We start from the raw sequence: 26,939 nt of genomic DNA on the forward strand, positions 1-26,939 counted from the left end.
AATAACTGCACGGATGATCGAGTGTACTGATGACTGACAAAAATCTGCAGTTTACACAGAAGAAACTTTCAACATGCAAAACATGGAGTAACACGTCGACCTCTCAACACCATAAAAAAAAGCTAACAAAGCTGTGACATCAGTAGTGCTCCTTGTGTAAGCTAACAGATTTGTGTATTTTTTATTTACCAAACAACAGAATCATTAGAATAGAATAAGAATGAAAAGTAAGCAAACGTTGTATGTGGGTGTGGGTGTATTTGTTTTTTTTTTTTGTTGTTTTGTTTTTTTACCAAACAGAATCATTAGAATAGAATAAGAATGTAGAGTCCAATCGACAGAAATTCGTCTCCGTTCCTAAAGGGGGCAGTATAACGCGCCATGATTCTGCTTGACAACCGTCGCTAAGAACGACAGAGAAAGAAGAGGAGGCCTGTTTAATTTGTACTCCAGCTCTATTCCTCATAGTGACTTGCGATCACATCTCGCATCTCGTCCGTACGACCGGCTTGATGTCTAAAGACAGTCGGTACGATGGTCGGCGGCGCGGCGGCGCTCAGCACCGGGGCGGGCAGAGAGCGGACACCAGGGAGAGATCCGGCAGTAACAGCTCCGGCTCCTCACACGGAGGAGGGAAAGGCAGGAGCGCCTCCATCAACGCTGCCCTAAAGGTAACACTGCCGTCACTTAACCTTTAACTAGCTCTAGTTAACTCTTTATGTCTGAACAGTTTAACTTAGTTTGGTGAACACATTAACTACATTACTGTGAACGCATCGTTTACTTAACTACATACTACAGACTGATGCTTGTTTAGTATTGTTCTGTTTACTGCTTTATTCTCGTTCTATTCTATAGCTTTGTCATTGTAATAATAGAGTCAGGAATACTGGAAAGTTTACTTAGGCACTAGTTTATCAGGTATTTCTGCCTTATTGTTTATAATCAGGGATGTGGTAGCCTAGTGGTTGGATTACTGACCAGAAGGTCATAGGTTCGAATCCCAGGTCCACCAAGCTAAGCTGGGCCTTTAAACCTCAATTGCTCCTTGTTTAAATTGAAATACATTTTTAAGTCATTCTGGATAAGGGTGTCTGCTAAATGTCAATGTCATGCATGTTCAGTAAGACTCTAGAAAGTTGCATGACATCGCAGACTCTTTTGCATGTTCAGTGATTTGTCTTGGTCCTTTGCATATCATAACAAACATTACTGAAGAGAGGATAGGATCGAGTTTCGTCGGCATAGAAAATAGTGGATTGCAAATTGTAGAAATAAGGCTTTAGTAATGACACAAACTAACTCTTTTTATATTTTGTAAAAAAAAATAAAATAATTATAATAATCTACCAAGAACGCAGACCAGAAGATGTGGTGGTATTTTTTATAGTATTTGAGAAAAAAAGACACAGGAAATGGTTACAGATTGAATAACTTTTTATTATTGTGAAACTATTATTGTGAATGGAAATAAAATGAAGAATAAAGACAGAGGGGGGAAAAAACATGATCTGTGATGGTTGGGAATATCAGATATCAGGCTGTACACATGGTGACTGAACCTAGCAACTGAAACTAGCAGCTGTGATGTGAGCTTATAAGTCGTATTGAGTGCTGGACAGTTTAACTAATGTCTCTAAAAAGTTGTTGTTTTTTGTTTTTTTTTTTTACAAAAAGAGGTTTAAAAAGGTTATTAAAACTAGTAACAATGCCAATAAGGTGTCAATAGTCCACAGAGCTAAAATGACATGTCAGGCACTATGGTTATTTATTAATGAAAAAAACTATTTAATTTGACTGCATGCAAATAAATTGTGACCTTTTAATATAAATGCAGTGTACCTGAAGAATCAGTCACTCTCAATATTATGTTACTGCCAGTGTGTGTCAAACTATTATTGTATTTTATTATTTTATTTATATATATATATATATATATATATATATATATATATATATATATATATATATATATATATATATATATATATACATACACACAAACGATTATTGTGTCTCTATTTGCTCTAACACTGTAAACTTTGGATGGGGAATATACTTGTGCCTGATGCAGTACTTTGTAGTGTGTGTATGGATTTGTGTGCTGCTTATGTAAGTGAATCGAGACTGGAGCTTATTTGTTTTCATGCATGGTGTTTGTTAATTGTCCTTTGTCTCTCTGTCAGTTTCACTTTGTGTCAACGAGCTGGTTACAATGGTTTGATGTTTTGTTTTTTGTGTTGTTAGCTCCAGCAACAGTGTTATATCCAGTACGATTTATCACTGAAATACCTGAGCAGAAAATAAAGTGAAGTAGAGAAAGCATTGTAGAAAAGAATTTAAGGCTTATTTTTGATTTATTCTTTTGTACTCTTCTACTGTTCTGAGTAACAAGCAGAAACTGATGACTTGTATATCATTATATCGTGTCAGAAATGAAATCACTTTACGGATAAATATCATGGGTATGATGATATGACCGATATGATGAATTCAAAACAACAACAAAAGTCATATTTGGACAGGATTAAATTTACATGCAGATTCCTTCATTCCATTATGTGATAATTATCGGAAGTTTTTTCCCATCCAGAACAACGGTGTCTGTTTTTTTCCCCCCTTCTTTATTCCTTGAGTTTTTCAAATTAACGTTCTGGTAGTCTGTGGCTCAGTGTATTTTGTTGTCTAGTAATTATCTATATATTGAACATTCATTTGAATTAGGAAATCAGAAGTGTATAATCTCCCAGTTTGATTAAGGGCGCTGTTTGCTGCGTTATTGCTGTTAGATGTCGGCGATGTTCTCTATATGCGACTTATGAACCTGTCTGCTGTAAACGGCAACTTCAATTCCATTTATATGTATTTTATGTATTTTAACAACTGACACTGTCTCAAAGCAGATTATAAATTGTTTAGAAATTATTTACCTTTAACATTTACCCGCTAACATTTATCCCTAATGAGCAAGCTTGCTGTGATGGTGGAGAAATGGAAGGAAAAATTCCCAGTGAAGGAACCTCCAGAGAAACCAGACTTAGAAAAGACAAACTTGCGTAAACTAACTTGTCCTACATTTTGTCTGAGTGGAGACTACAGACACATTAATCCTGTGTAGATAGTAATAAGGTACTGCCTTTTTAATTTCACGCATCAGCTCCATGCTAAAATAGGGTCTACTGCATTAGCACCCAGACGTGTGAGTTGGACTATTAACTTTTTTTTTTTTTTTTTTAAGTTAACATATAACTTAAAAATCACTCTTTAGTTAATTTTTAAACTATGAAGCTTAATCATATGCCTTTTCGTAATGCCTTTTCATAATGCCTATTTGCACATAGTTTGTTGTCCCTTCTCACAAGCATCAGGACTAGTATGGACAATAATGTGATTCTAGTTTCAATTGTTTATAGGCTGAAGGGATTAACGATTTTGATAAAGAAATTGTTCCGTTTTAGACAAATATAAATATTTTGCTAAATTCCAAACACTCAATAGGGTTGAACTGCTGTGCACTCTTCCGTTTTTTTATTGGCCACTCATCTGTTGCCCTCCTCCCTCCAGTGGTGTCGCTATTGTTTGCCTTGTGTCAGCCTGGCTCTGTTTACATGCCCCTGTCCAGCATGAGTCATGTGCTACTAAGTCCAATTAAATTCAGTATTTTGTGCATGTGTGCGTGTGCGTGTGCGTGTGCGTGTGCGTGTGTGTGTGTGTGTGTGTGTGTGTGTGTGTGTGTTCCCGACACATTGACACACATAGACTGAGCCCTCCAGCAGTGAGTGGGCCAATGTGTCATGCACACATGACTGCACACACAGGCAGAGAGATGAGAGCGAGAGGAAGATAGTGAGCTAGGATTCTGTTTTTCTGCTGTTTGAACCAGGACTGTGTAGGAGAGTGAGAGAGAGGGAGAGGGAGAGGGAGGGAGATCATTTAAGAGAACAGCAGAAAGGCAGTTTGCAGCAGTAACGGCTGCGGCGTTGCTCTGGCAGGGACAGTGCACGCTCAGCATGGCAAAAGCGCAGTATTTATAGGCTCAGCTCTGATTAGCACAGGAGCATGCAGCACCATCTACTATCCTGATTGGCGGAGAAGCTGACACAGTCGGTCGAGCGGCTATTTTGGTCCTACAGTCAAATGACGATGTCACCCTGTGCACGTAGTGGCCACGGTGTCATCTAGAGGCAAGCGCGTCTTGTGAAGTTTGCGGCAAAAGTATGTCAGTGCCGAATGAGGACAAGGACCCTGCTTACAGACTCTACTTCTACTCTGTATGTACCTTCAGATCCTGTTTCTTGCTGTCCTTTTCTCTTTCTGTCCTATTCTGCATGCCTCTGTTCTTAGACCTGCTTATAGATGTGAAACCTTATCCATGCTGCCTGTGACCATCAAGTTGACTGGCTTTCTGTGTGCTATGCTTGTGCATGGAGGCTCTTAACAAGTGGCTCCCACTTCCTAATGGGTGTCACATTATTTTATCCAGCCTATAAAAACAGGGAATTAAAAACTACTGCCACATGCACCAGTAATTGTACTATCTAGGTGATATTTTTCTTTGCTAAAGCATTTTAGGTATCTGTTTAAAGCAATTTGATCAGCAACAGCTCTTTTCTTATGTAACGTACCTGGCAAAAGCCTCAGTAAGGAAAAATAGCTGCATGATGAATCATATTGTAATTGTGATAACCAGTTTTGTGTGGTATTGATGGTTTTTTTTACCTGCTGGCAATCTAAATTTTAAACAGTTAACATAAATTGTTTAATCATCCAGAACTGATAGCTTAAAAAAACATGAGAAAAACCCAAGTCATTTTGCCATTTCAGGTTTAATGAGAGTGGAAGAGAATGTTTTTAGCAGCTGTGGAGTCAGGAACTGCTTACTGGCAGTGGCAATTGTGGAACCCCATTAGAAAAGGGGATTTTTATGGATTTAGTAAACAATAAAAACTGTTGAGAAATTACAGTTAATTTATACTCTATGAAAAAATAGTTTGTCTGATATTCACATGGCTGAAATTGACAGAACTTGATTAATTGTTTCCTCAGTTGAATATCACACTTCTGTGTACGATTGCCTCGAAGTCTGGGGTGGGGGTGTTTCAGCGTGGGTTTCCTCCGTGTACTCTGGTTTCCTCCCCAGTCCAAAGATATGTACAGTCACATCTCTAAACTGTCCGTAGTGTACGGTTGTGTGTGTGTGTGTGTGTGTGTGTGTGTGTGTGTGTGGTTGTGTGTGGTTGTGTGTGGTTGTGCCCTGCAATGGAATTGCACACCATCCAGGGTGTCTCCCACCTTGTGCCTTGAATTCCCAGGGATAGGCTCCATGGTCTCTGTGTTAGCCTGTGTAGAATAAACAATACAGAAAATGATAGATCGATGGATCACGGCTCGGCTGACAACACAACTTCTAACATGTTATCGTTTCCATAGTAACAGCTCATTCACAGGCTATGATGGATGTTACACAACAATCTAATGCAAATAATAAATGTTTAAAGGAAAGACTGTCATAACTGTTATGCTTAAGATACATGTATAGGGAGATATAGGGAGAGTCAGGTGTAAATTAAAACTTGTCATTTTTGGCAAATCATGGTGTTGTCAGAGGAACGAACCACTTTATGTTCTGCTGTTATAGATAACATCTTATCTGGATTATTTTCTTATTATATCACCTCATTGTTTATTATTTGCTAGAGATGGCACCAATTCTATTCTCTGTATTTATATCGAGCTGTACAAAGCATAAATTAATCACTCCTAACCATAATAATAATAATACATCTCTTTATACGTAAACATTTTTCGCTGATATCGGAGTCATTTATCATATTAATTCAATTTGCATTAAAATTGATTTTGGTGGAAAGAGTTGAAATGATTAGTTGAAATGATTAGTTGAAATGATTAGTTGAAATGATTAGTTGAAATGATTAGTTGAAATGATTAGTTGAAATGATTAGTTGAAATGATTAGTTGAAATGATTAGTTGAAATGATTAGTTGAAATGATTAGTTGAAATGATTAGTTGAAATGATTCGTTGAAATGATTCGTTGAAATGATTAATTAAAAAGATTCACTCAGTGATTCACTTTATCTTTTCGTAATCAATTGCTACTCATGGGTTCAGTATCAGTAGCAAAAATTAGCCTTCCTCATATCTCTATTTCTGATCTAATCAGACTGTGAAACTGCTGAAATATCAGCAGTGTCTGTGTGGGAATTTAAAGCATAACTGTTAATTAAACAGCTGTGAATCCTGTGACATCAGTTGCAGCTGGTATTCAAACTGATGCACATTCTGTCTGGGTTGTTTTATTTATTTATTTATTTTATTTTAATTATAAATAGTAGAGAATACAGTATTGTGCAAAAGCATAATATTGCACAGTATTGTTATTTGCAATTGTTTACCGTGCACTTTACGTACATAACTGATCAGTCATATATATTCTGTATTTATTTTAAATACTCATACTGTCTATATCGTATCACATCGTCTGTATTTTCTTGTATAGTCTGTATGATCTTGTCTTGTATAGTATAGTGGTATTTATGTTTGTTTTTGAGAGTCACAAACAGCTGGAACCAAATTCCTTGTGTGTGTCAACACTTGGCCAATAAACCTGATTAGAATTATAATTCTGATACAATAAATAGAAGTGAAATATCTGAAATCCTCACTGAGTGACGATTGATGTTGGCGTTTATTCTTCTGCAGTTGAATCAGATGGAGGTTAGTGCTTCATACTGGATAATTATATTATAATATACAAATTCACATCGCTATATTTTGCTAAACAATTAACCTACATGTAGCATGAGATTAAATAGTTGGTTACAAGTTTGTTTACTGGAACTATGGAGCAGTTTTCCTTAGCCTGAAAGCTTTAGCAGTTTAAAGGAATATATGTGTATAATTACAGCTTGCAATATGAATCAGAGTCGAAGTCTTCGGGTTATTTAAAATACCGTCCAATAAAACCGGATAAAATGTTAAGCATCCATCCTGTGCAAAATAATCCTGATCATTACAGCCATTTTAGCCATTATCTTGCAGTCCTAGCAGCTGCCCTGTGATGTCTGCCAAAGCCCAGGAAACCTTGACTAAATATTTACTGTTGACCAACATCCTGGCAGGCGGCATTGCTGAGCTTCGCTCTCTGCACGGTATCGTTTCCTGTGTATCTCCGAGTCATTTACATTATTTTGTTTGTTGTTCTGCTCTGATCTGAGTGTGAGAGAGAATGAGCGAACCGAGCTTGGAATGAAGATGATGCTTTGCTGCATTAAAGTAGGTCAGTTGTGTATATAAAAGCCCGGGGACATCCAGACTTGTAGCAGTCCAGTGACTGGCTGCTCTTCCTGCGTGTGTAAAACATAATGAATCTATAAACATATATAAATGTTTTGATTGAAGAATTCGAGCCGAGTACGTCTCGTTAAAATCAATAAGACAATAAGAAATGAGTCGAGTGTAATGCCGTCATTATATAAAGCTTATTCATGAGTGACAAAATCATTACGTGATTCAGTCACGATATTAACAACCATACAATAGATGAGTCACATTTCAGCCCGCATTATACACTAATATAACTTAGCTTTTTTTTTCCCTCTGAGATCTGATTGTTCAATGGGTGTGATTAATTTTCTGTAACAGCACAGCTCTAACAGTAGTGCTTAATGTTTACATCCTAATATGTTTGTTGTAATGTTATAACAGCTATATTTGTATGGTGGATGCTCCACATAATGATGATGATGATATTTATGCCATTTGGCAAACATTTTTGGCATTTGGCACTTCCTTATCTAGACCAACTTGCATCTTTCATTTGTTTATGCATCTGTGAAATTGAGGGCCTTGCTCAATGGCCCAGCAGTGGCAGCTTGGTGGACCTGGGATTTGAACTCACAACCATTCTATTAGTTTTTCAACACCTTAACCACTGGTTAGAAATAGTCATTTATTGTTGTTTGTTTGTTTGTTTTTAATTAATTAATTAATTTTATTAAAAAAAATTGTTTTTTTTAACAATTATTTTTTAATTAAAAGGCACATATTTAAAACTGTGCGTGTCTCTGTCTGTCTGTGTGTGTGTCTCTGTCTGTCTGTGTGTGTGTCTCTGTCTGTGTGTGTGTCTCTGTCTGTCTGTGTGTGTGTCTCTGTCTGTCTGTGTGTGTGTCTCTGTCTGTCTGTGTGTGTGTCTCTGTCTGTGTGTGTGTGTGTCTCTGTCTCTGTGTGTGTGTCTCTGTCTGTCTGTGTGCGTGTCTCTGTCTGTCTGTGTGTCTCTGTCTGTCTGTGTGTGTGCGCGTGTCTCTTAACAATTATTTTTTAATTAAAAGGCACATATTTAAAACTCAGTCAAAGACAAACATAGCCTCAGTGCTTCCAGAATAGTCAAATGACAATAGCTTCGATATCTCAGAAAAGCTAATGAAGACAATTTATCATGATAACAATTTATATCATCATATTTCCAGTCTTTAGGCCAGAGCATTTTGTGCTTGTCAAGAACTTAATTGAATAACTGTCATTGTTTTGCAACTTCGTTACTGTATGCTATTAAAATACATTAGCATATGTACAGTGCGATCTTTAACAGTGATGAGACTTGCCTGTAATGAAATGATCTGAGACTAATCAAATTTGTGTGTAACTGTTTCACCTCGTTCACCTGTGTGTCTCTGTCTCTGTCTGTGTGTGTCTCTGTCTGTCTGTGTGTGCGCGTGTCTCTGTCTCTGTCTGTGTGTGCGCGTGTCTCTGTCTGTCTGTGTGTGCGCGTGTCTCTGTCTGTCTGTCTGTGTGTGCGCGTGTCTCTGTCTGTCTGTCTGTGTGTGCGCGTGTCTCTGTCTGTCTGTCTGTGTGTGCGCGTGTCTCTGTCTGTCTGTCTGTGTGTGCGCGTGTCTCTGTCTGTCTGTCTGTGTGTGCGCGTGTCTCTGTCTGTCTGTCTGTGTGTGCGCGTGTCTCTGTCTGTCTGTCTGTGTGTGCGCGTGTCTCTGTCTGTCTGTGTGTGCGCGTGTCTCTGTCTGTCTGTGTGTGCGCGTGTCTCTGTCTGTCTGTGTGTGCGCGTGTCTCTGTCTGTCTGTCTGTGTGTGCGCGTGTCTCTGTCTGTCTGTCTGTGTGTGCGCGTGTCTCTGTCTGTCTGTCTGTGTGTGCGCGTGTCTCTGTCTGTCTGTCTGTGTGTGCGCGTGTCTCTGTCTGTCTGTGTGTGCGCGTGTCTCTGTCTGTCTGTGTGTGCGCGTGTCTCTGTCTGTCTGTGTGTGCGCGTGTCTCTGTCTGTCTGTGTGTGCGCGTGTCTCTGTCTGTCTGTGTGTGCGCGTGTCTCTGTCCGTCTGTCTGTGCGCGTGTCTCTGTCCGTCTGTCTGTCTGTGCGCGTGTCTCTGTCCGTCTGTCTGTCTGTGCGCGTGTCTCTGTCCGTCTGTCTGTCTGTGCGCGTGTCTCTGTCCGTCTGTCTGTCTGTGCGCGTGTCTCTGTCCGTCTGTCTGTCTGTGCGCGTGTCTCTGTCCGTCTGTCTGTCTGTGCGCGTGTCTCTGTCTGTCTGTCTGTCTGTGCGCGTGTCTCTGTCCGTCTGTCTGTCTGTGCGCGTGTCTCTGTCCGTCTGTCTGTCTGTGCGCGTGTCTCTGTCCGTCTGTCTGTCTGTGCGCGTGTCTCTGTCCGTCTGTGCGCGTGTCTCTGTCCGTCTGTCTGTGTGTGCGCGTGTCTCTGTCTGTCTGTCTGTCTGTGCGCGTGTCTCTGTCTGTCTGTCTGTCTGTGCGCGTGTCTCTGTCTGTCTGTCTGTCTGTGCGCGTGTCTCTGTCTGTCTGTCTGTCTGTGCGCGTGTCTCTGTCTGTCTGTCTGTCTGTGCGCGTGTCTCTGTCTGTCTGTCTGTCTGTGCGCGTGTCTCTGTCTGTCTGTCTGTCTGTGCGCGTGTCTCTGTCTGTGCGCGTGTCTCTGTCTGTCTGTCTGTCTGTGCGCGTGTCTCTGTCTGTCTGTCTGTCTGTCTGTCTGTCTGTGCGCGTGTCTGTCTGTCTGTCTGTCTGTCTGTGCACGTGTCTGTCTGTGCGCGTGTCTCTGTCTGTCTGTCTGTGCGCGTGTCTCTGTCTGTCTGTCTGTCTGTCTGTCTGTGCGCGTGTCTCTGTCTGTCTGTGTGTGTGTCTCTGTCTGTGTGTGTGTCTCTGTCTGTCGATCTGTGCGTGTGTCTCTGTCTGTCGGTCTGTGCGCGTGTCTCTGTCTGTCTGTCTGTGCGCGTGTCTCTGTCTATCTGTGTGTGTGCGTGTCTCTGTCTGTCTGTCTGTCTGTCTGTCTGTGTGCGCGTGTCTCTGTCTGTCTGTGTGCATGTCTGTCTGTCTGTGTGCGTGTCTCTGTCTGTCTGTCTGTGTGCGTGTCTCTGTGTGCGTGTCTCTGTCTGTCTGTCTGTGTGCGTGTCTCTGTCTGTCTGTCTGTGTGCGTGTCTCTGTCTGTCTGTCTGTGTGCGTGTCTCTGTCTGTCTGTCTGTGTGCGTGTCTCTGTCTGTCTGTCTGTCTGTGTGCGTGTCTCTGTCTGTCTGTCTGTCTGTGTGCGTGTCTCTGTCTGTCTGTCTGTCTGTGTGCGTGTCTCTGTCTGTCTGTCTGTCTGTCTGTGTGCGTGTCTCTGTCTGTCTGTCTGTCTGTGTGCGTGTCTCTGTCTGTCTGTCTGTCTGTCTGTGTGCGTGTCTCTGTCTGTCTGTCTGTCTGTGTGCGTGTCTCTGTCTGTCTGTCTGTCTGTCTGTGTGCGTGTCTCTGTCTGTCTGTCTGTCTGTCTGTGTGCGTGTCTCTGTCTGTCTGTCTGTCTGTCTGTCTGTGTGCGTGTCTCTGTCTGTCTGTCTGTCTGTCTGTCTGTCTGTGTGCGTGTCTCTGTCTGTCTGTCTGTCTGTCTGTCTGTCTGTGTGCGTGTCTCTGTCTGTCTGTCTGTCTGTCTGTGTGCGTGTCTCTGTCTGTCTGTCTGTGTGCGCGTCTCTGTCTGTCTGTCTGTGTGCGCGTCTCTGTCTCTCTCGGTCTGTCTGTGTGCGCGTGTGTGTCTCTCTCGGTCTGTCTGTGTGCGCGTGTGTGTCTCTCTCGGTCTGTCTGTGTGCGCGTGTCTCTCTCGGTCTGTCTGTGTGTGTCTCTCTCGGTCTGTGCGTGTGCGTGCATGTCTCGCTGTGCGTGTGCGTGCATGTCTCTGTCTGTGCGTGCATGTCTCTGTCTGTGCGTGCATGTCTCGCTGTGCGTGTGCGTGCATGCCTCGCTGTGCGTGTCTCGCTGTGTGTGAGTCTGTGTGTGCGCGTGTGTGTCTTATTATTGGTTGGCCCTTTACCTTGTTCCCCGAGTCCCCTGGGATAGACTCCAGGCTTCACTGGACACAGTGCAGGGTAAGACATAAATGGACAGATGGATGCTTGCTAGATAAGTGCCTGCTGTAAAGCCACATATAAATAATAAAAAAATGGTTTCAATATCTAATGTCATGAAAAATGTACATTATTTGGACATAAACGTGAAATTCAGCTGTAGTTATTTCACTAGTCATTACCGTGTGTTGGATAAAAGCAGTAATGTTAACTTTAAATGTAAAGTATCAGTCAGGTGACATTATTATTGTTTGAAATGACTACTTTACTTTCCCTCTGTTGCAGTTAGTGGACTGCATTACTGATGCTGAATACTAATAGATCCATTAACAAACTCACTGGCTACTCAAAGTGGGGCTTCATGCTTATGGAGTACAAAATAGATTGGCTTTTTGTCATGCTTTCATGGATTCTTGGCCCATACTGAGAGATGAAATTGAGAGAGAGAGAAAAAGAGGGAGAGAGGGAAAGATGAGGGGGCAAGAGAGAGAGAGAGAGAGAGAGAGAGAGAGAGAGAGAGATGGGGGCGAGAGAGAGAGAGAGAGAGAGAGAGAGATGGGGCGAGATAGATGGGGTGAGAGAGAGAGATGGGGCGTGTATGTGAGAGAGAGATGGGGGCGAGATAGATGGGGCGAGAGAGAGAGATGGGGCGTGTATGTGAGAGAGAGATGGGGCGAGATAGATGGGGCGAGAGAGAGAGATGGGGCGTGTTTGTGAGAGAGAGATGGGGCGAGATAGATGGGGCGAGAGAGAGAGAATGGGCGAGATAGATGGGGCGAGAGAGAGAGAGATGGGGCGAGATAGATGGGGCGAGAGAGAGAGATGGGGCGTGTATGTGAGAGAGAGAGAGAGAGAGAGAGAGATGGGGCGAGAGAGAGAGATGGGGCGAGAGAGAGAGAGATGGGGCGAGAGAGAGAGAGATGGGGCGAGAGAGAGAGAGAGATGGGGCGAGAGCGAGAGAGAGAGAGATGGGGCGAGAGCGAGAGAGAGAGAGATGGGGCGAGAGCGAGAGAGAGAGAGATGGGGCGAGAGAGAGAGAGAGATGTGGAGAGAGAGAGAGAGAGAGATGGGGCGAGAGAGAGAGAGAGAGATGGGGCGAGAGAGAGAGAGAGATGGGGCGAGAGAGAGAGAGAGAGATGGGGCGAGAGAGAGAGAGAGATGGGGCGAGAGAGATTGGGCGAGAGAGAGAGAGAGATGGGGCGAGAGAGATGGGGTGAGAGAGAGAGAGATGGGGTGAGAGAGAGAGAGAGATGGGGCGAGAGAGAGAGAGAGAGATGGGGCAAAATAGAGATGGCGTGTGTGAGAGAGAGAGAGAGAGAGAGAGAGAGAGAGAGAGAGAGATGGGGTGTGAGAGAGAGAGACATATGGAGCGAGATAGATGGGGTGAGAGAGAGAGAGATGGGGCTAGAGAGAGAGAGAGAGAGATGGGGCTAGATAGATAGGGCGAGAGAGAGAGAGAGATGGGGGCGAGAGAGAGAGAGAGATGGGGCAAAATAGAGATGGCGTGTGAGAGAGAGAGAGAGAAAGAGAGAGAGAGATGGAGTGAGAGAGAGAGACATATGGAGCGAGAGAGATGGGGTGAGAGAGAGAGAGGGAGAGATGGGGCCAAGATAGAGATGGAGTGAGAGAGAGAGAGAGAGAGAGAGAGAGAGAGAGAAAGATGGGGGCAAAAGTCTAGAGATGGGGGAGAGATGAGAGAGCGTGGGGGAGAGAGATATGAAGGGTGGAGAGAGAGAGAGAGAGAGAGAGACTGAGATCAAGAGAGAGATTATGAGAGGGAGAGATGAGAAGAGAGTGTGAAACCCTCACATCATACAGAAAAGGTGTAAAGTAGACAGATTTTGTAATTATCACACACACACACACACACACACACACACACACACACACACACACACACACACACACACAAGGTGCCAGTGCATAGAAGATTTCTCCCTGATTAGAGTGTTTTTCATGCAGGGAACATGTGAAAATGTCCTGGACCCCAGCATGCGTGTGAGACGTTCCTGACAGGCTCTGTTATGAGTGCTTTCTATTTGTAGGTGTTATTGTGCAATAGAAACGACTCGGGTGTCTCCCTTGGCCTGTGCAGAGCTCCCAGAAAGCCGCACACACCCACACACACATGCTAGATAAAACCAACAGTGTTCTGAGCTGAGCACCTCACTGATTTGTGTAGTTCCTTTCAGCTGCACTGTGTGCATCAGTCACCTAATGAAGTGTCGTCTAGTATACGTGCACCAATATCTACATCATCGGGAAGGTTTGTACATTCCGCGACCGGGAATATCGCACACAACTTCCTATATGGCTGTAAAATGTAGTTATTTACAAGTGGCATAAATCCCACTAGTGAAAGGAGCACAGGAAGTTTTAACCGTTCCTCTAAGTCGGTCCACATCCATGATGCATTTAAGTTCAGACATTTTTTTGGGTAAGATTGTAATGTTTTGTGACGAGTAAGGATGGGATGATTCACCCCCAGGTCAGGATCTCGCTGTATCCCTGTACGACTCTCTGATCTCCCTTTTACATTATAAAACGTTTGTCATTATCACTTCTGGTTTATGTGGAGCATGTGAACGAGCTGTTAGTATAATCCTGGGATTTGAATTATAGCCTGGGATATAATCAAAAGAAATATGTGAGAGGAGATTTTGATGATTTCTTTAACCTTTATATCTTGTGTATGATGTCTCTGTCTCTGTGTGTGTGTCTCTCTGTCTGTGTGTGTGTCTCTGTCTCTGTCTGTGTGTGTGTCTCTGTCTCTGTCTGTGTGTGTGTCTCTGTCTCTGTCTGTGTGTGTGTGTGTGTCTCTGTGTGTGTGTGTCTCTGTCTGTGTGTGTGTCTCTGTCTGTGTGTGTGTCTCTGTCTGTGTGTGTGTCTCTGTCTGTGTGTGTGTCTCTGTCTGTGTGTGTGTCTCTGTCTGTGTGTGTGTCTCTGTCTGTGTGTGTGTGTGTGTGTGTGTGTCTCTGTCTGTGTGTGTGTGTGTGTGTGTCTCTGTCTGTGTGTGTGTGTGTGTGTGTCTCTGTCTGTGTGTGTGTGTGTGTGTGTCTGTGTTTGTGTGTGTCTGTGTCTCTGTCTCTGTCTGTCTGTGTGTCTGTGTCTCTGTCTCTGTCTGTGTGTGTGTCTGTGTCTCTGTCTCTGTCTGTCTGTGTGTCTGTGTCTCTGTCTCTGTCTGTGTGTGTGTGTGTCTCTGTCTGTGTGTGTGTGTGTGTGTCTCTGTCTGTCTGTGTGTGTGTGTGTGTGTCTCTGTCTGTCTGTGTGTGTGTGTGTGTGTCTCTGTCTGTCTGTGTGTGTGTGTGTGTGTCTCTGTCTGTCTGTGTGTGTGTGTGTGTGTCTCTGTCTGTCTGTGTGTGTGTGTGTCTCTGTCTCTGTGTGTGTGTGTGTGTGTCTCTGTGTGTGTGTGTGTGTGTGTCTCTGTCTGTGTGTGTGTCTCTGTCTGTGTGTGTGTGTGTCTCTGTCTGTGTGTGTGTGTGTGTGTCTCTGTCTGTCTGTGTGTGTGTGTGTGTGTCTCTGTCTGTCTGTGTGTGTGTGTGTGTGTCTCTGTCTGTCTGTGTGTGTGTGTGTGTGTCTCTGTCTGTCTGTGTGTGTGTGTGTGTGTCTCTGTCTGTCTGTGTGTGTGTGTGTCTCTGTCTCTGTGTGTGTGTGTGTGTGTCTCTGTGTGTGTGTGTGTGTGTCTCTGTCTGTGTGTGTGTCTCTGTGTGTGTGTGTGTCTCTGTGTGTGTGTGTGTCTCTGTCTGTGTGTGTCTCTGTCTGTTTGTGTGTCTCTGTCTGTGTGTGTCTCTGTCTGTGTGTGTGTGTCTCTGTCTGTGTGTGTGTGTCTCTGTCTGTGTGTGTGTGTGTCTCTGTCTGTGTGATTTTGATGATTTCTTTAACCTTAATATCTTGTGTATGATGTCTAAGGTCGTAAAAAGAAAAGAATGAATCCCCTCCTTGTTTCAGCTGTTTTCTTGCTTTAACAAGGCTGTGGTGCAGAAATGTGAGCATGTTGACATATTCAGATCAGATTTAAAAAAAAAAAAAAAAAAAATCCAGTTGGAGAATTGGGTTGTGATCGTTCTGTTGTTGTGCTTCTTGCATTTTATACTCTCTGAAATACTCTTTTATTCTTTTTGAGAAGGATTTAAAGCGTTCAGTAATTTTTTAAGCTAATATATTTTTTTAATAGTTTATTCTTAAAATTGTCGCTTGCACCAAATTCTAAGTGCATTGCACTGTAAGGACCACTTTAATTTCACAGTACTCCGTATAGTGACAATAGAATCAAGAATCATAAACGCAGAAAATCAGCTTGTGAAAGATTTCAGTTAAGTCAAGATTTCCGTATCCTGCCTTGATGCCCGATGACGCCTGGGATAGGCACAGGCTCCCCGTGACCCAAGGTAGTTCGGATAAGCGGTAGAAAATGAGAAGGAGAGAGAGAGATTTCCGTGTATAACGTAAGTCAGAGATCCGATTTACATATCATTCATTAATGCTGGATCTACAGCTGAAGCAGGAAGTGTAGGTCTTGTATTTATTGTGGGTTTTTTAAGCTATAAATAATTCACACTAATAGGGAGTTATATTGTGTCACATGCTTAAACAGTATCAAAACTACTGAGTATAATTGACACATTGGGAGAAAAGCATCATCCATCCATCCATCCATCCATCCATCCAGCAGCTTGTAATATGCAGGGTTGTGGGGAGCCTGGTGAGCAAACTTCACACACACACACACACACACACACACACACACACACACACACACACACACACACACAGCCGAGGTGGGAAGCAAACCCCCAACTCTGAGTGTATTGCAAACATGAAACCGTGACACCCTCCAGCATATCTGCACTAAAAAACAAGACCGAAATTGTTTTACATAGCAAATTTTTAACCATGAATCGAGTTGTACCTGTTTTATAACTGATAACAGCTGAAAATTCTATTAAAGAAATAAGAAAAAAATGATTTGCATCCTGCAGGCTGTACTGGGATGATACCTAGTTAGCACTTTTGTTTTCCAGGATATATGAGATTGGAACAGATCTGTGCATGTTCTTACTAACTCTTCAGTTTCCATTTTGCTGTTTTGCAGGCCTCCTTTCAGCGCTCCAACAGCCATGACAAAGTCAGGAAGATCGTGGCGGAGGAGGGACGTGCCGCTCGTAACCTCATTGCCTGGAGTGTACCTCTAGAGAACAAGGAGGAGGAGGGCAAATTTACCCACATAAATGGTATATTCTCAAGCACAACTCATGACAAAACTCATTCCTACATTTACCGAATAACAACGTGAGTTAGCTGCTGAGCTGCAACCATTACTGTACACAGGGCTGAGGAGAATGATGATAGAACATGAACACTGTGCTAAATTGCAGATACTACCAGTAGCACTTAAATAACTCTGTCTCACTCTGTCGTGTCTGTAACACACGGCAGACTAGATGGTGAAATCAGTTTATTCTTCTTCTTTTGTAATGAAAAATCATTTCTTTAAGCCTGTCATTTGATTTCTTTGTGTTTGATATAGAACTACTCTTTTTTCAATGTTGCAATGTACTATACACTTTTTTCTGGGGCGGGTGTCCCAGAATGTAGTGGTTAGTACCTACGATGTGATCTAGGGACGAGTGACCAGTGAACCGGTGACAGGGTCATGAGCACTCAAGGCTCTAAGATCCCACAGAAGTTACAGTTGCTCAAATTGGTGGCAAAGTGTGTGTGTGTGTGAGCGAGTGTGTGAGCGAGTGTGTGAGCGAGTGTGCGCGTGAGTGTGTTTCTAATCATTTCTTATGATTAGAAATTGAATCATTGCATGTACATGAAGTGAACCATCTGTATAAACTACAGATGGTTAACTTCATGTACATGCAATGATTAGAAATAATGTACAATTTTCTTAATGTTTACAGGAAAGTCAAGGGCTCACAACAACAGCAATGCAAGAGCTCAGCGAATCAACTCGGGGCAACATAGGAACAAAAAACAGGTAGGAATTCTGGTGCATAATCCAAAATGTACACATTCACCACTAGAGGGAAGCACAGACCAGCTTTCTATGAGCTGAGTGAGGCTCGACTTCTTTACAGTTTATATGGTTTGTATTTGTAAAGTTTGTCTATATAAACTAATAGTAAATTTTGGTGTGTGTGATGGTTTAGCCTGTGAGGCTAGATTGCAAAGCTGCATCAGGGTCCATGCTGGAGAAAAGACCAGAGAAGAGTCCCACTAAAGCCAGGCAACCACGCAAAGTAGATCTCAGGGCTCGGTACTGGGCCTTCCTCTTTGATAACCTGCGCCGGGCCGTCGATGAGATCTACGTCATGTGTGAATCAGACCAGAGCGTTGTGGAGTGTAAGGTAGGAGCCTGATTACTTTTCTGCCCCAATAAAGGTTTTACATTTTTCAGGGTGCTGAATTGTCAGCTCCAAGCACATAGACTTGGTACAAACAGACATTCCGAATGACATCTCGACACACTTCAATAAGCTTTATGATTATAACTCACTTTCTTATCTCTTAAACCATTTGCCTGCTTTGGATCTGAAGGAAATTTGTACTATTTTCCATTTTGTCTGGGAAAACATGAAACATTTGCAGAGGATCATTTGAGAAGAAGCAGGACAGGAAATGTGTTCTCAAAAAAATGATTAAATCATAAAAAAATAATTCACTGGTCAGACACGACGACGGAAAAAAACGTAAACAGACTTTCTTTTGAAAGCATACACATGTTAACTGTGCAAAGAGATAGAGCCAGCGATAAGCAAATAAGTAAAAGTTTATTTATATTATTATTTCAGTCAAAAATTTTGTTAAGTGTATCCAGCATTTATTTGATATGATTTTCAGCTTAAATATCCAGAATATTTGTGCAGGACCCAAGCTGCTTGTACTCAAGTAGCCCATGTTTAAAAAAAAAAAAAAAAAAAAAAAAAAAGTCTAAATAAAATAACTACACTGCATGTTTGATTTACTTTCTGTATCCGAATCCTTGTGAATGATGTTCGTGCTGCAGTCAAACTGTATTTCGCTTGGGAGTGGACCGAGAGTTATTGCAAGCAGCCCACGAACAGCACTGTTGGACAAACTCGCCCAAATGAACGCCACTGAGATGGTGAACTCAACAGGGTTTGATTCACATGCGCTAAATACTGCATATCTGCAAGCGCCTGTTTCTCTGTAATTCGTTCATATTTTAAAATCCGGAACAGCCAAAAACTTTTCACTGACTTCAAGATAACCCAATGCTCTAAGAAATATTCCTTGAGAAAGTTTTTGCACTGCCCTGCCAAAGCTAATCCACCAAGAAGGGAGTGCTGCCTAATTTCTTTGGCATTTTCATGTTTTTTTTCTGCCCACTGCTAGGTCACTGAGAGGAAAGTCTGGCTGACCTCTCAATAAAGATCCCTGATAACCCTGTCTCTGCTCTTCAGGAATGTGGATTGGGCTTTGGCAGTCAGCAGTCAATCAGATTTACTACTACCCCACGGTCCCGGAGGAAATGATGTCAGATACTGAAATGACTCTCAGAGTAAACTTCTTGAAAGGAATTACCCTTTGCAGGGCAAGTAGGACTTGGATATGAAAATAAGCAAAGAATGGCACAGCAGTCATTTCACTCCGTGACCAGTAGAGGGAAATGAAGGCATAAGCCAGCTGGATATTTGTCTGTTTCCCTCCTCCTTTCAACATTCCTTTTGTTTTCTGGTTTGTGTCAGAGAAGGCTTTGAAGGTGCGCTGGTGAGAGAATTATCACTGGCTGCTCTCTAGGGCCTTCCTGTAGGGAGTGCAGATTGATGACGGTGTGTAAACAAAGTTCCCTGTGCTCCTCCCCCATTTTTGTGTCTGTATGTATGTATGTGTGTGTGTGTGTGTGTGGAGAGAGCAAGCCCAGGACCTCAGAGTGAGGGGTCTATCGGATGACGTCTGATAACAGAGTAACAGAAGAGGGGAGCCCTGGCGTACTTGTTACTTTGGCCTTACTTAGGAGTGGGGCAGCAGAAGGAGCAGGAGCCATTAACTAAGCTAAGACACGTCAGTTAGCCACGCAATCATTCCGACAGTGTTTACCTGCCTAACCAGACCCATGTTACTCTGCGTCAGCTGCATGTAACGCCAGCTAACATAAGTGTGGTGTGCACTGGCATAGCCATTCCTCCACACTCTGGCTGGTACACAGTGCTATAGTGCTTGATAAGTGTTCCTGCTCTGTATTGCTCTGTGTTCTGAGTTTGTGATTAGCATGTAATCTCGAATCATGATGAATATGTTGTATACTGTAACCCGCTGTACTGCTCACACTCCTACATATGTACTATATGGCTCGTAAATACAGGAGAAAGCAGTCTTGTAGTGGTCCTTCTGCCTCTGCACATGCCTGTAGATCACATAAGCACACATTTCATGTTCCTCTTGTATGTTGACTTCAGTTCAGCCTTAACACAGTAACTCCAATGTGAACCATGATGATGAGCGAGATGTCAACTCGGTGATCAGATAGATTTGCAAATCCTGGTTCGGCGATCCAGCATAAGGATACGACTAGAAGTCATTATATAGAATCAACGGATACAAAAAAAAAAGTGGTGCGCTATTTTGTAGACACAAAGTTTGCCAGAGGCATCTAGTTGAGTTTAGTGGTACACTATGCAACTTGGGGGGGAAAAACGTTCTGCATGAACCTGCATCATCGTGGGGTGCTCATACAGCATCCTCAGCTACGGTGGTGCTTGAAAATTATGTTGTTTATATTTTATATAAGAAATACACTATATGGCCAAAAGTACATGGACATCTGAACATCATAGACCTGTGTGTTTGATTATTCATCCTATTCTAAAACTAAGGGTACTATTATACTATTAGCCTTTTTTTTTGTTCCCGTAGCAGTCTCCACACTTCCTTCTGAGACTTTCCAGTAGATTTTGGAACATGGTTGAAGGGATTTCGGCTGATTCAGCTGTAAAATCATTACTGATGTCGGACAAGAAGGTCTGGTGCACAGTCAGCGTTCCAGTTCATCCCAAAGCTATTCAGTGGATTTGAGGTCAGGGGTCTGTGCAGGACACTTGAGATTCACTCCAGCCTTGGCAAACCATGTGTTTGTGGATCTTGCTTTGTACACAGAGGCCTTGTCAAGCTGGAACATGTTTAAGCTTCTTAGTTTAAGTGAATGGAAATCTTAATGCAACAGTACATAAGGACATTCGAGAGAATTGTGTGCTTCTTATTGGCATCAGGTTCTGGAAGAGCCAGAAAGGGATGTGATGGTCAGGTGTCTGCAGACATTTGGTCATATAGTGTAAAACATCCTAACATCATTACAGAATATTGTGGGAAAGGGCAAGCAAGCAATAACTGCATGAAGGGGATTTAAATAATGCGCTTGTGTATAACTACATGCAGTTCACTAATGCGTGTATTTATGTATTTTGATGAGGAATTGTTGACACCAGATTTGGTGGACCATATGGCATTACTACATTCTCTAGTGATTGCAGCATCATGGTAGGTTTCCAAAAAATACTATAAAAACCATTTTGGGCTTTGGGTGTAAATACAGATTGTTCAGCTGTAAGCGGGTAGAGAAAGTGCCGATCTGTTACACCCACTAGTGCAGTTATATCATTATATTTTATCTATTTTATTTAATCCAAATTCACTCTTTAACACTGGGGGAGGTTAAGGCGTTGGAGTACTGATCGGAAGGTCATGAGTTCGAATCCCAGGTCCACCAAGCTGCCACTGCTGGGCCCCTGAGCAAGACCCTTAACCCTCAATTGCTCAGGTGTATAAACTGAAATAAACTGTAAGTCACTTTGGACAAGGGTGTAAATGCAACACTTAATGCTTTACGCAGATTAGTATAATGAGTACTAAAATATCTTGGTTATTTATTAATACTACAGACCTTTTTTTATTAATTCAATTCAAGTTTATTTGTATAGCACTTTTTACAATTGACATTGTCTCAAAGCAGCTTTACAGAACATAAACATAGAACAAAAGGTTAATATAAAGAATAATATAAAGATTAATAGAATACAAAATTCAAGATTAATATTAGATATATTTAGTTCACGATGTGTATGTATTTATCCCCAATGAGCAAGTCTGAGGTGACTCAGGCAGCAGTGGCAAGGAAAAACTCCCTTAGGCGGTAAAGGAAGAAACCTTGAGAGGAACCAGACTCAAAGGGGAACCCATCCTCATATGGGTGACACTGGAGGTCTGATTATAAAAATACAGTCAAACAGATGTTGTATAGATGCATAAGATCACATTGAGTTTCACATCTTTTTAGTATAGCAGAGTCTAACTGTAGCTGATAGATCTCTAGATGCCTCAGGATTCGCTGAGTCACCCTCATCTCAGTGGAGGTCCAAAATCTTCATCGCACGGAAGACGATCGGAGCTGGTACAGTTTCTGGATGCCTCGGGATGGGTAGAAAGAGAGAAGCAGTGGAGAGGGATTAACATAGCTACTGTTCATAATATTTGCAAGTCTGATATAATAGTGCACAGTATTATGGGATGTATTATGTGTACGCCTGACTAAAGAGATGAGTTTTTAATCTACATTTAAACTGGGAAAGTGTGTCTGAGCCCCAAACACTATCAGGAAGACTATTCCAAAGTTTGGGAGCTAAATAAGAAAACACTCTACCACCTTTAGTAGACTTAGATATTCTGGGAACTACCAGAAGTCCGGAGTTTTGTGATCTCAGAGAGCACGAAGGACTGTAGTGTTAGAAGACTAGTCAGATACATGGGAGCTAAACCATTAAGAGCCTTGTACGTAAGTAGCAGCAGTTTGTAATCAATTCTAAACTTAACAGGTAGCCAGTGTAGAGATGATAAAATTGGGGTTATATATGGTCATACTTTCTTGTCCTAGTGAGAACTCTGGCAGCTGCATTTTGGACTAACTGTAACCTATTTATTAAAGATGCAGGACAACCACCTAGTAATGCATTACAATAGTCCAGTATAGAGGTCATGAATGCATGAACTAGCTTCTCAGCATCAGACACAGACAGGATGTTTCTCAACTTGGCAAAATTTCTAAGGTGGAAGAAGGCTGATTTTGTAGTATAGGTGATATTATTTTCAAGAGACAAGTTGCTGTCTAATATACAGTAACACAAAGGTCTTTCACTGTCGAGCTACTAGTAACAGTACATCCTTTTAAATGGAAGTTAACTTGTGAGAGTTTCTGTGTACTGGATTTTGGACCGATAAGTAGTATTTCTGTCTTATCGGAGTTTAATAACAGAAAATTACAGCTTGACATAAATCCAATCTTCTATCTCTCTAAGGCACTGAGTTCATTTGGACAATTCAGCTATTTCATCTGGTTTTGATGAGATATATAACTGTGTATCGTCAGCATAATTCGTCAATTATTATTAACTTTACAACAACAAAACACATTAGGTCAGAGAACTTGATAATTAAAATAACGTATTAATAATAGCTGGCTGTGATTTCCACCAGTGTAACAGAAATGGTAAAAAAAAATCTGAGAACCACCAATATAGTATGCTGATTAAATCTTAACCAATGAGACATTGTTACTTTAACTAATTAATAATAAGGTCACTAAAGTGACATTTCTTCACGTGTACTTACTGTAAAATACAGTAAAGTGTTTTAACAGATTATTCTAATGAATGTAAAAAAAAAATATTGTGTAGATTTAAAAAAAAAAAAAAAAAATTAACACAATCCAATATTTTGAAGCGTATTGATATGGCACATGAATATGATGAGGATAAAATAGACCTTGAGTCTTTTAAGGCTTTAAGGTAAATTTTTATAATACATTTATTCGTTACATTAAGGAATCAAATTAAATTATTATTTTTTTCTATTCGCACCAAGTACCAGAATTATTGGGGGGGGGGGGGGGTGCTTATCGGTTACTTAATTTATTGCTCTTTGTGTTACAGGCTACTTTACTGTCAAAATGACAAAGAACTGTTTTATTGAAGCTGTTTTGTAATGCTTTATAAGCCTCTCGGAATGCACAACAGATCTCACCTTGAGGCAGCTTGGCTACGACTGAAGCCGATCATATTGGTTTCCACTCCTGTCCATCAAGAACATGAATCTGAGCCAGCGCTTGTGTGTTGAGAGATGCTGTTTCTGCTCACCATGATTGTAGCCTGGTTATTTCAGTTGCTGTAGCATTCCTGGGTGTTTGTTTGTCTTTCACACCATGCTCTGTAAACTCTATCTTTAATGTACAACCCACCCCATCCCTCTCTGTTTATATGTAATATTACATTGCATCTCAGCATGACTTTTTTTTTTTCTTTCCACAGTGTCCCAGCTGTCTGTTTTACAAGTGCTGGTACAGTTAGTGAATCCTCCTGGCTCACCGGTGTGTTTTTATAGAGATTGTTGATGCAGTAGCAGGAACTGAGCCAGTTCTGTATTCTTTTTCTCTTACAGGTTTGATGTTCCAGCAAAATGATTTATCCGTATATTCCTTATAACGCCCACATATTTAACCTGCAGCCCCACACCTAATTACTTCTTAGCAGGCTTTTCTTCAATCCCAAGCCCTGATTTATACCACTACAACCGAGGACGTGTGTGTGTGTGTGTGTGTGTGTGTGTGTGTGTGTGTGTGTGTGTGTGTGTGTGTGTGTGTGTGTGTGTGTGTGTGTGTGTGTGTGTGTGTGTGTGTGTGTGTGTGTGTGTGTGTGTGTGTGTGTGTGTGTGTGTGGGAGAGAGAGAGAGAGAGAACGATCATTCATTATTATGCAGACTGTACACAAGATGTGTCTCTAATGTAAAAGAAAATAATTAATAATTTTAAAGCACACTCACAAACACACACGCATCATTTCTTATAAACATGTACGACACTTTAGCACCCTTGCAATCTGAGAAAATGTTAAGTTTTGCAAATTGTGTTATACTCCATCATAGGACCTTAATATATAGCTTGAAATTTCACTATTGTCCATGTCCATGTCTCCATCTGTGGTGTCCCTTTGAGATTCTCCTTATTGTGACCTCTAAAGAACAAATGGTTGAACGATTGCAGGATTTTTATGGAAGTATGATTTAGGTGAATTTCAAACTCTGATCAGTTCAATTCCTGGTTATAAACAGGCACAAGGTCACAAAGATCAGATGTGTAAAACGGCGACAGGTGTTGGTAGCGGACGCATGCCGTTTAACACTGTTGTTGAATTCTACTTGCTCAGTCGATGTGTTCCTTCATAAATAAGAAGCAAGCAGGTCACTATACTTAAGGGGAAAAAAATGAATAGGCAGTGCAAGCAGCTGTGGTTATTGTAACTGTTTGTATCTGACAAGCTAAGATTTTAAAAGTCTTTCCAAGACTCCTTGCTCATTCCCTGTAAGCATGACCACTGAGCCCTGAGTGCCGGCTCTGACCTCTGCGGCACACATCGCTCACTCGCTTCAGTCGTCTATTAACCAAATGTGCCGTGCAGCTTTCTTCTGAATTACTCCTCCCACCGGCCCACCCATTAATCTCACACACGTCTGTTTCACAGTGTCTCTGCTCTCCTTGTGCCTGCCAGTTCTTCTCATGTTTACTGGTGCTTCTGGACATTTACCTGTTCACACTGAAATAGTCTGCTGGAGATTAGAGTTAGTCTTAGTTTTGAATTAAGAATTTTTTTTGTCAGGATGGTCTGTGTTTGGCACTTGTATTTAAGGCACTAGGCTAGATCTTCTCTATGTGGCCCAGAGGATTAATGCTCAGCTTTGCAGCCACACTGTCTCAGATATCATGTCTTTCAGGGCAGGATTGGCAGAAGTTCTTGTGTTAGGCTGGGGTTGAAGGTCTGAAGTAATCCATGCTGGAGCAGGAATCCACGTTGAACTCTTGCTGCACGGCTTTGTTTAGGCTCAGGGATTCCCCAGAGTCTCCCTCCCTCCCGCAGATCGAATGTCACGCAGACAATGAGATGCCGTCATCTGCCTCGCTCCCTTCGCCAGTAACTAGAAATGATTAGAGCCTCAATCAGATTTGCCAGCCTTCTCTTGCTAAACTAATTGGTAATTTCAGCTGCACCTCTTGTGGGGGACCAGCGAGGCAGCAAAGAGGGGTGGTGTTTTTTCCCTCCTTCCCTTTTGTCCTCTCTTGTCCTTTGTGAATGGAGTGATTCCTTGACTGTGCTCCAGTGACTGTGACCCTTTTTCGATGCCCAAGCCTGTTTGTCTGCAGGACCTGGAGGAGGTGGGGCAAGGTTTACGGTTACAGGAGCCCCTCTGTTGGCCTGAAGATCAAGACCTCCACTGGGGCTCTGCTGTGACTTTGCGTCCTGTCTCTCCTGACTGGCTTCAGTAAAAGGCCTTTCAGATCAGCTGCAAAGGTCTGTGTTTCGGTCCCACGACAAGCTTGGCTCAAATTTTCATGAGACCGGGTGCTGAGGTGGAAAATCTTCTTTGGCGTTTTACACTTAGATGATTTTTCACTTTTCGGGACTGTTTAAAAAGTGTCTTCTCAGTAAATACTCATGCTTGATGTAAATACTGAAAAAGACAAAGCACTGATAAAATACATAAATTAAATTGCAATTAAGCTCCTTTTCTGAAGTAAGAATAACATAGTACAGAACTCTACACATGCACTGCTGAAATATTTATCAACATAACATCAGCGTAACAAATATTTGTATTTATTATCTTATTAATTTTTTTACATTATTATTGTTACATTTATGTAATGCTTTTTTAAATTAAAATATTATTTTAATGAAAAGTTTTTTTTTTTTTTTAAGTAAAGAAAATGGGTGTGGTGATGGGTGTGGCTTATCTGTAAAATAGGAAATAGGTGCAGTTAACTTGCTGTAAGGTGAATGGGCAGGTGTTTTGTAAATGTATTTGTTTCTATGAATTCGAGTAAACAGGAAATTTTCCCTTAATCAGATTTATGGACTGGAACGTAAGCGTGTGAATGGCACATTTTGAAATGAAGAATTTAATAATATTAATGATATTCTGCTTTTTTATTTTAGGAAATCTAGGAAAATTTTGGGTATCATGATGGAGGCCTGATTACAAAACTATTTCCATGTTTATCTGTCTTTATTGCCATTTACCCTCGCACAAAATAAAGAAATAAATATGTCCATAAACTATCTGAAACTATGAACTAAATATGAGTTTCCTCAGTATAGAGATGCCTCTATTTTTTTGCATAAATAAACTGTATCATCAGTTTTCTTTCACTTGTGTCTGTTTTATTTTAGGAAGTTCTGATGATGTTGGACAACTACGTACGGGACTTTAAAGCGCTCATTGATTGGATCCAGCTGCAAGAGAAGCTAGAGAAAACTGATGCCCAAAACAGGTGATCTGTTCTACATATACACATTGGGGACTCTTTTACATCAGTGTTCCAGTTGCAGTGGATCAATAGGAACAGCTGTAATTTAAGGGGACCTGCCAGTTTATTGGTTTCTCTTTAACTGTGAATGGCTGAAATTACCACAACACCAACACAATACATTGATTAAGGAATAAACCCGAGCTTTTAAGTTGCTCCCCGAGTTTAGCAAAGACTCCTTATATTGATCAAGTTTTGCACACGCTCTTTTTCCCCACAGTATGGAGTATAA

At 41.7% G+C, this 26,939-nt stretch overlaps 1 protein-coding gene across 5 annotated transcripts in view; it reads left to right on the forward strand.

Annotated features, from left to right (window-relative positions):
• Positions 1–372: 372 nt before the first annotated feature.
• The window catches only part of scaper (S-phase cyclin A-associated protein in the ER), a 92,394-nt gene continuing 65,827 nt past the window's right edge, over positions 373–26,939 (forward strand). For 2 of the 5 annotated variants that reach the window (XM_047819809.1, XM_047819812.1), the window contains exons 1-5: positions 374–671; positions 16,424–16,562; positions 17,241–17,317; positions 17,490–17,687; positions 26,571–26,671. In XM_047819809.1, coding sequence (XP_047675765.1) covers positions 513–671; positions 16,424–16,562; positions 17,241–17,317; positions 17,490–17,687; positions 26,571–26,671 — 674 coding nt within the window. In that variant the 5' untranslated portion in view covers positions 374–512. Of the gene's footprint in view, positions 672–3,956; positions 4,272–11,152; positions 11,353–16,423; positions 16,563–17,240; positions 17,318–17,489; positions 17,688–26,570; positions 26,672–26,939 lie in introns of those variants that run through there. The other 3 variants (XM_047819813.1, XM_047819811.1, XM_047819810.1) reach the window with 3 other exon arrangements.

Source organism: Tachysurus fulvidraco, chromosome 10 (assembly GCF_022655615.1).
Source record: "Tachysurus fulvidraco isolate hzauxx_2018 chromosome 10, HZAU_PFXX_2.0, whole genome shotgun sequence".
In the NCBI taxonomy this organism is placed as follows: domain Eukaryota; kingdom Metazoa; phylum Chordata; class Actinopteri; order Siluriformes; family Bagridae; genus Tachysurus; species Tachysurus fulvidraco.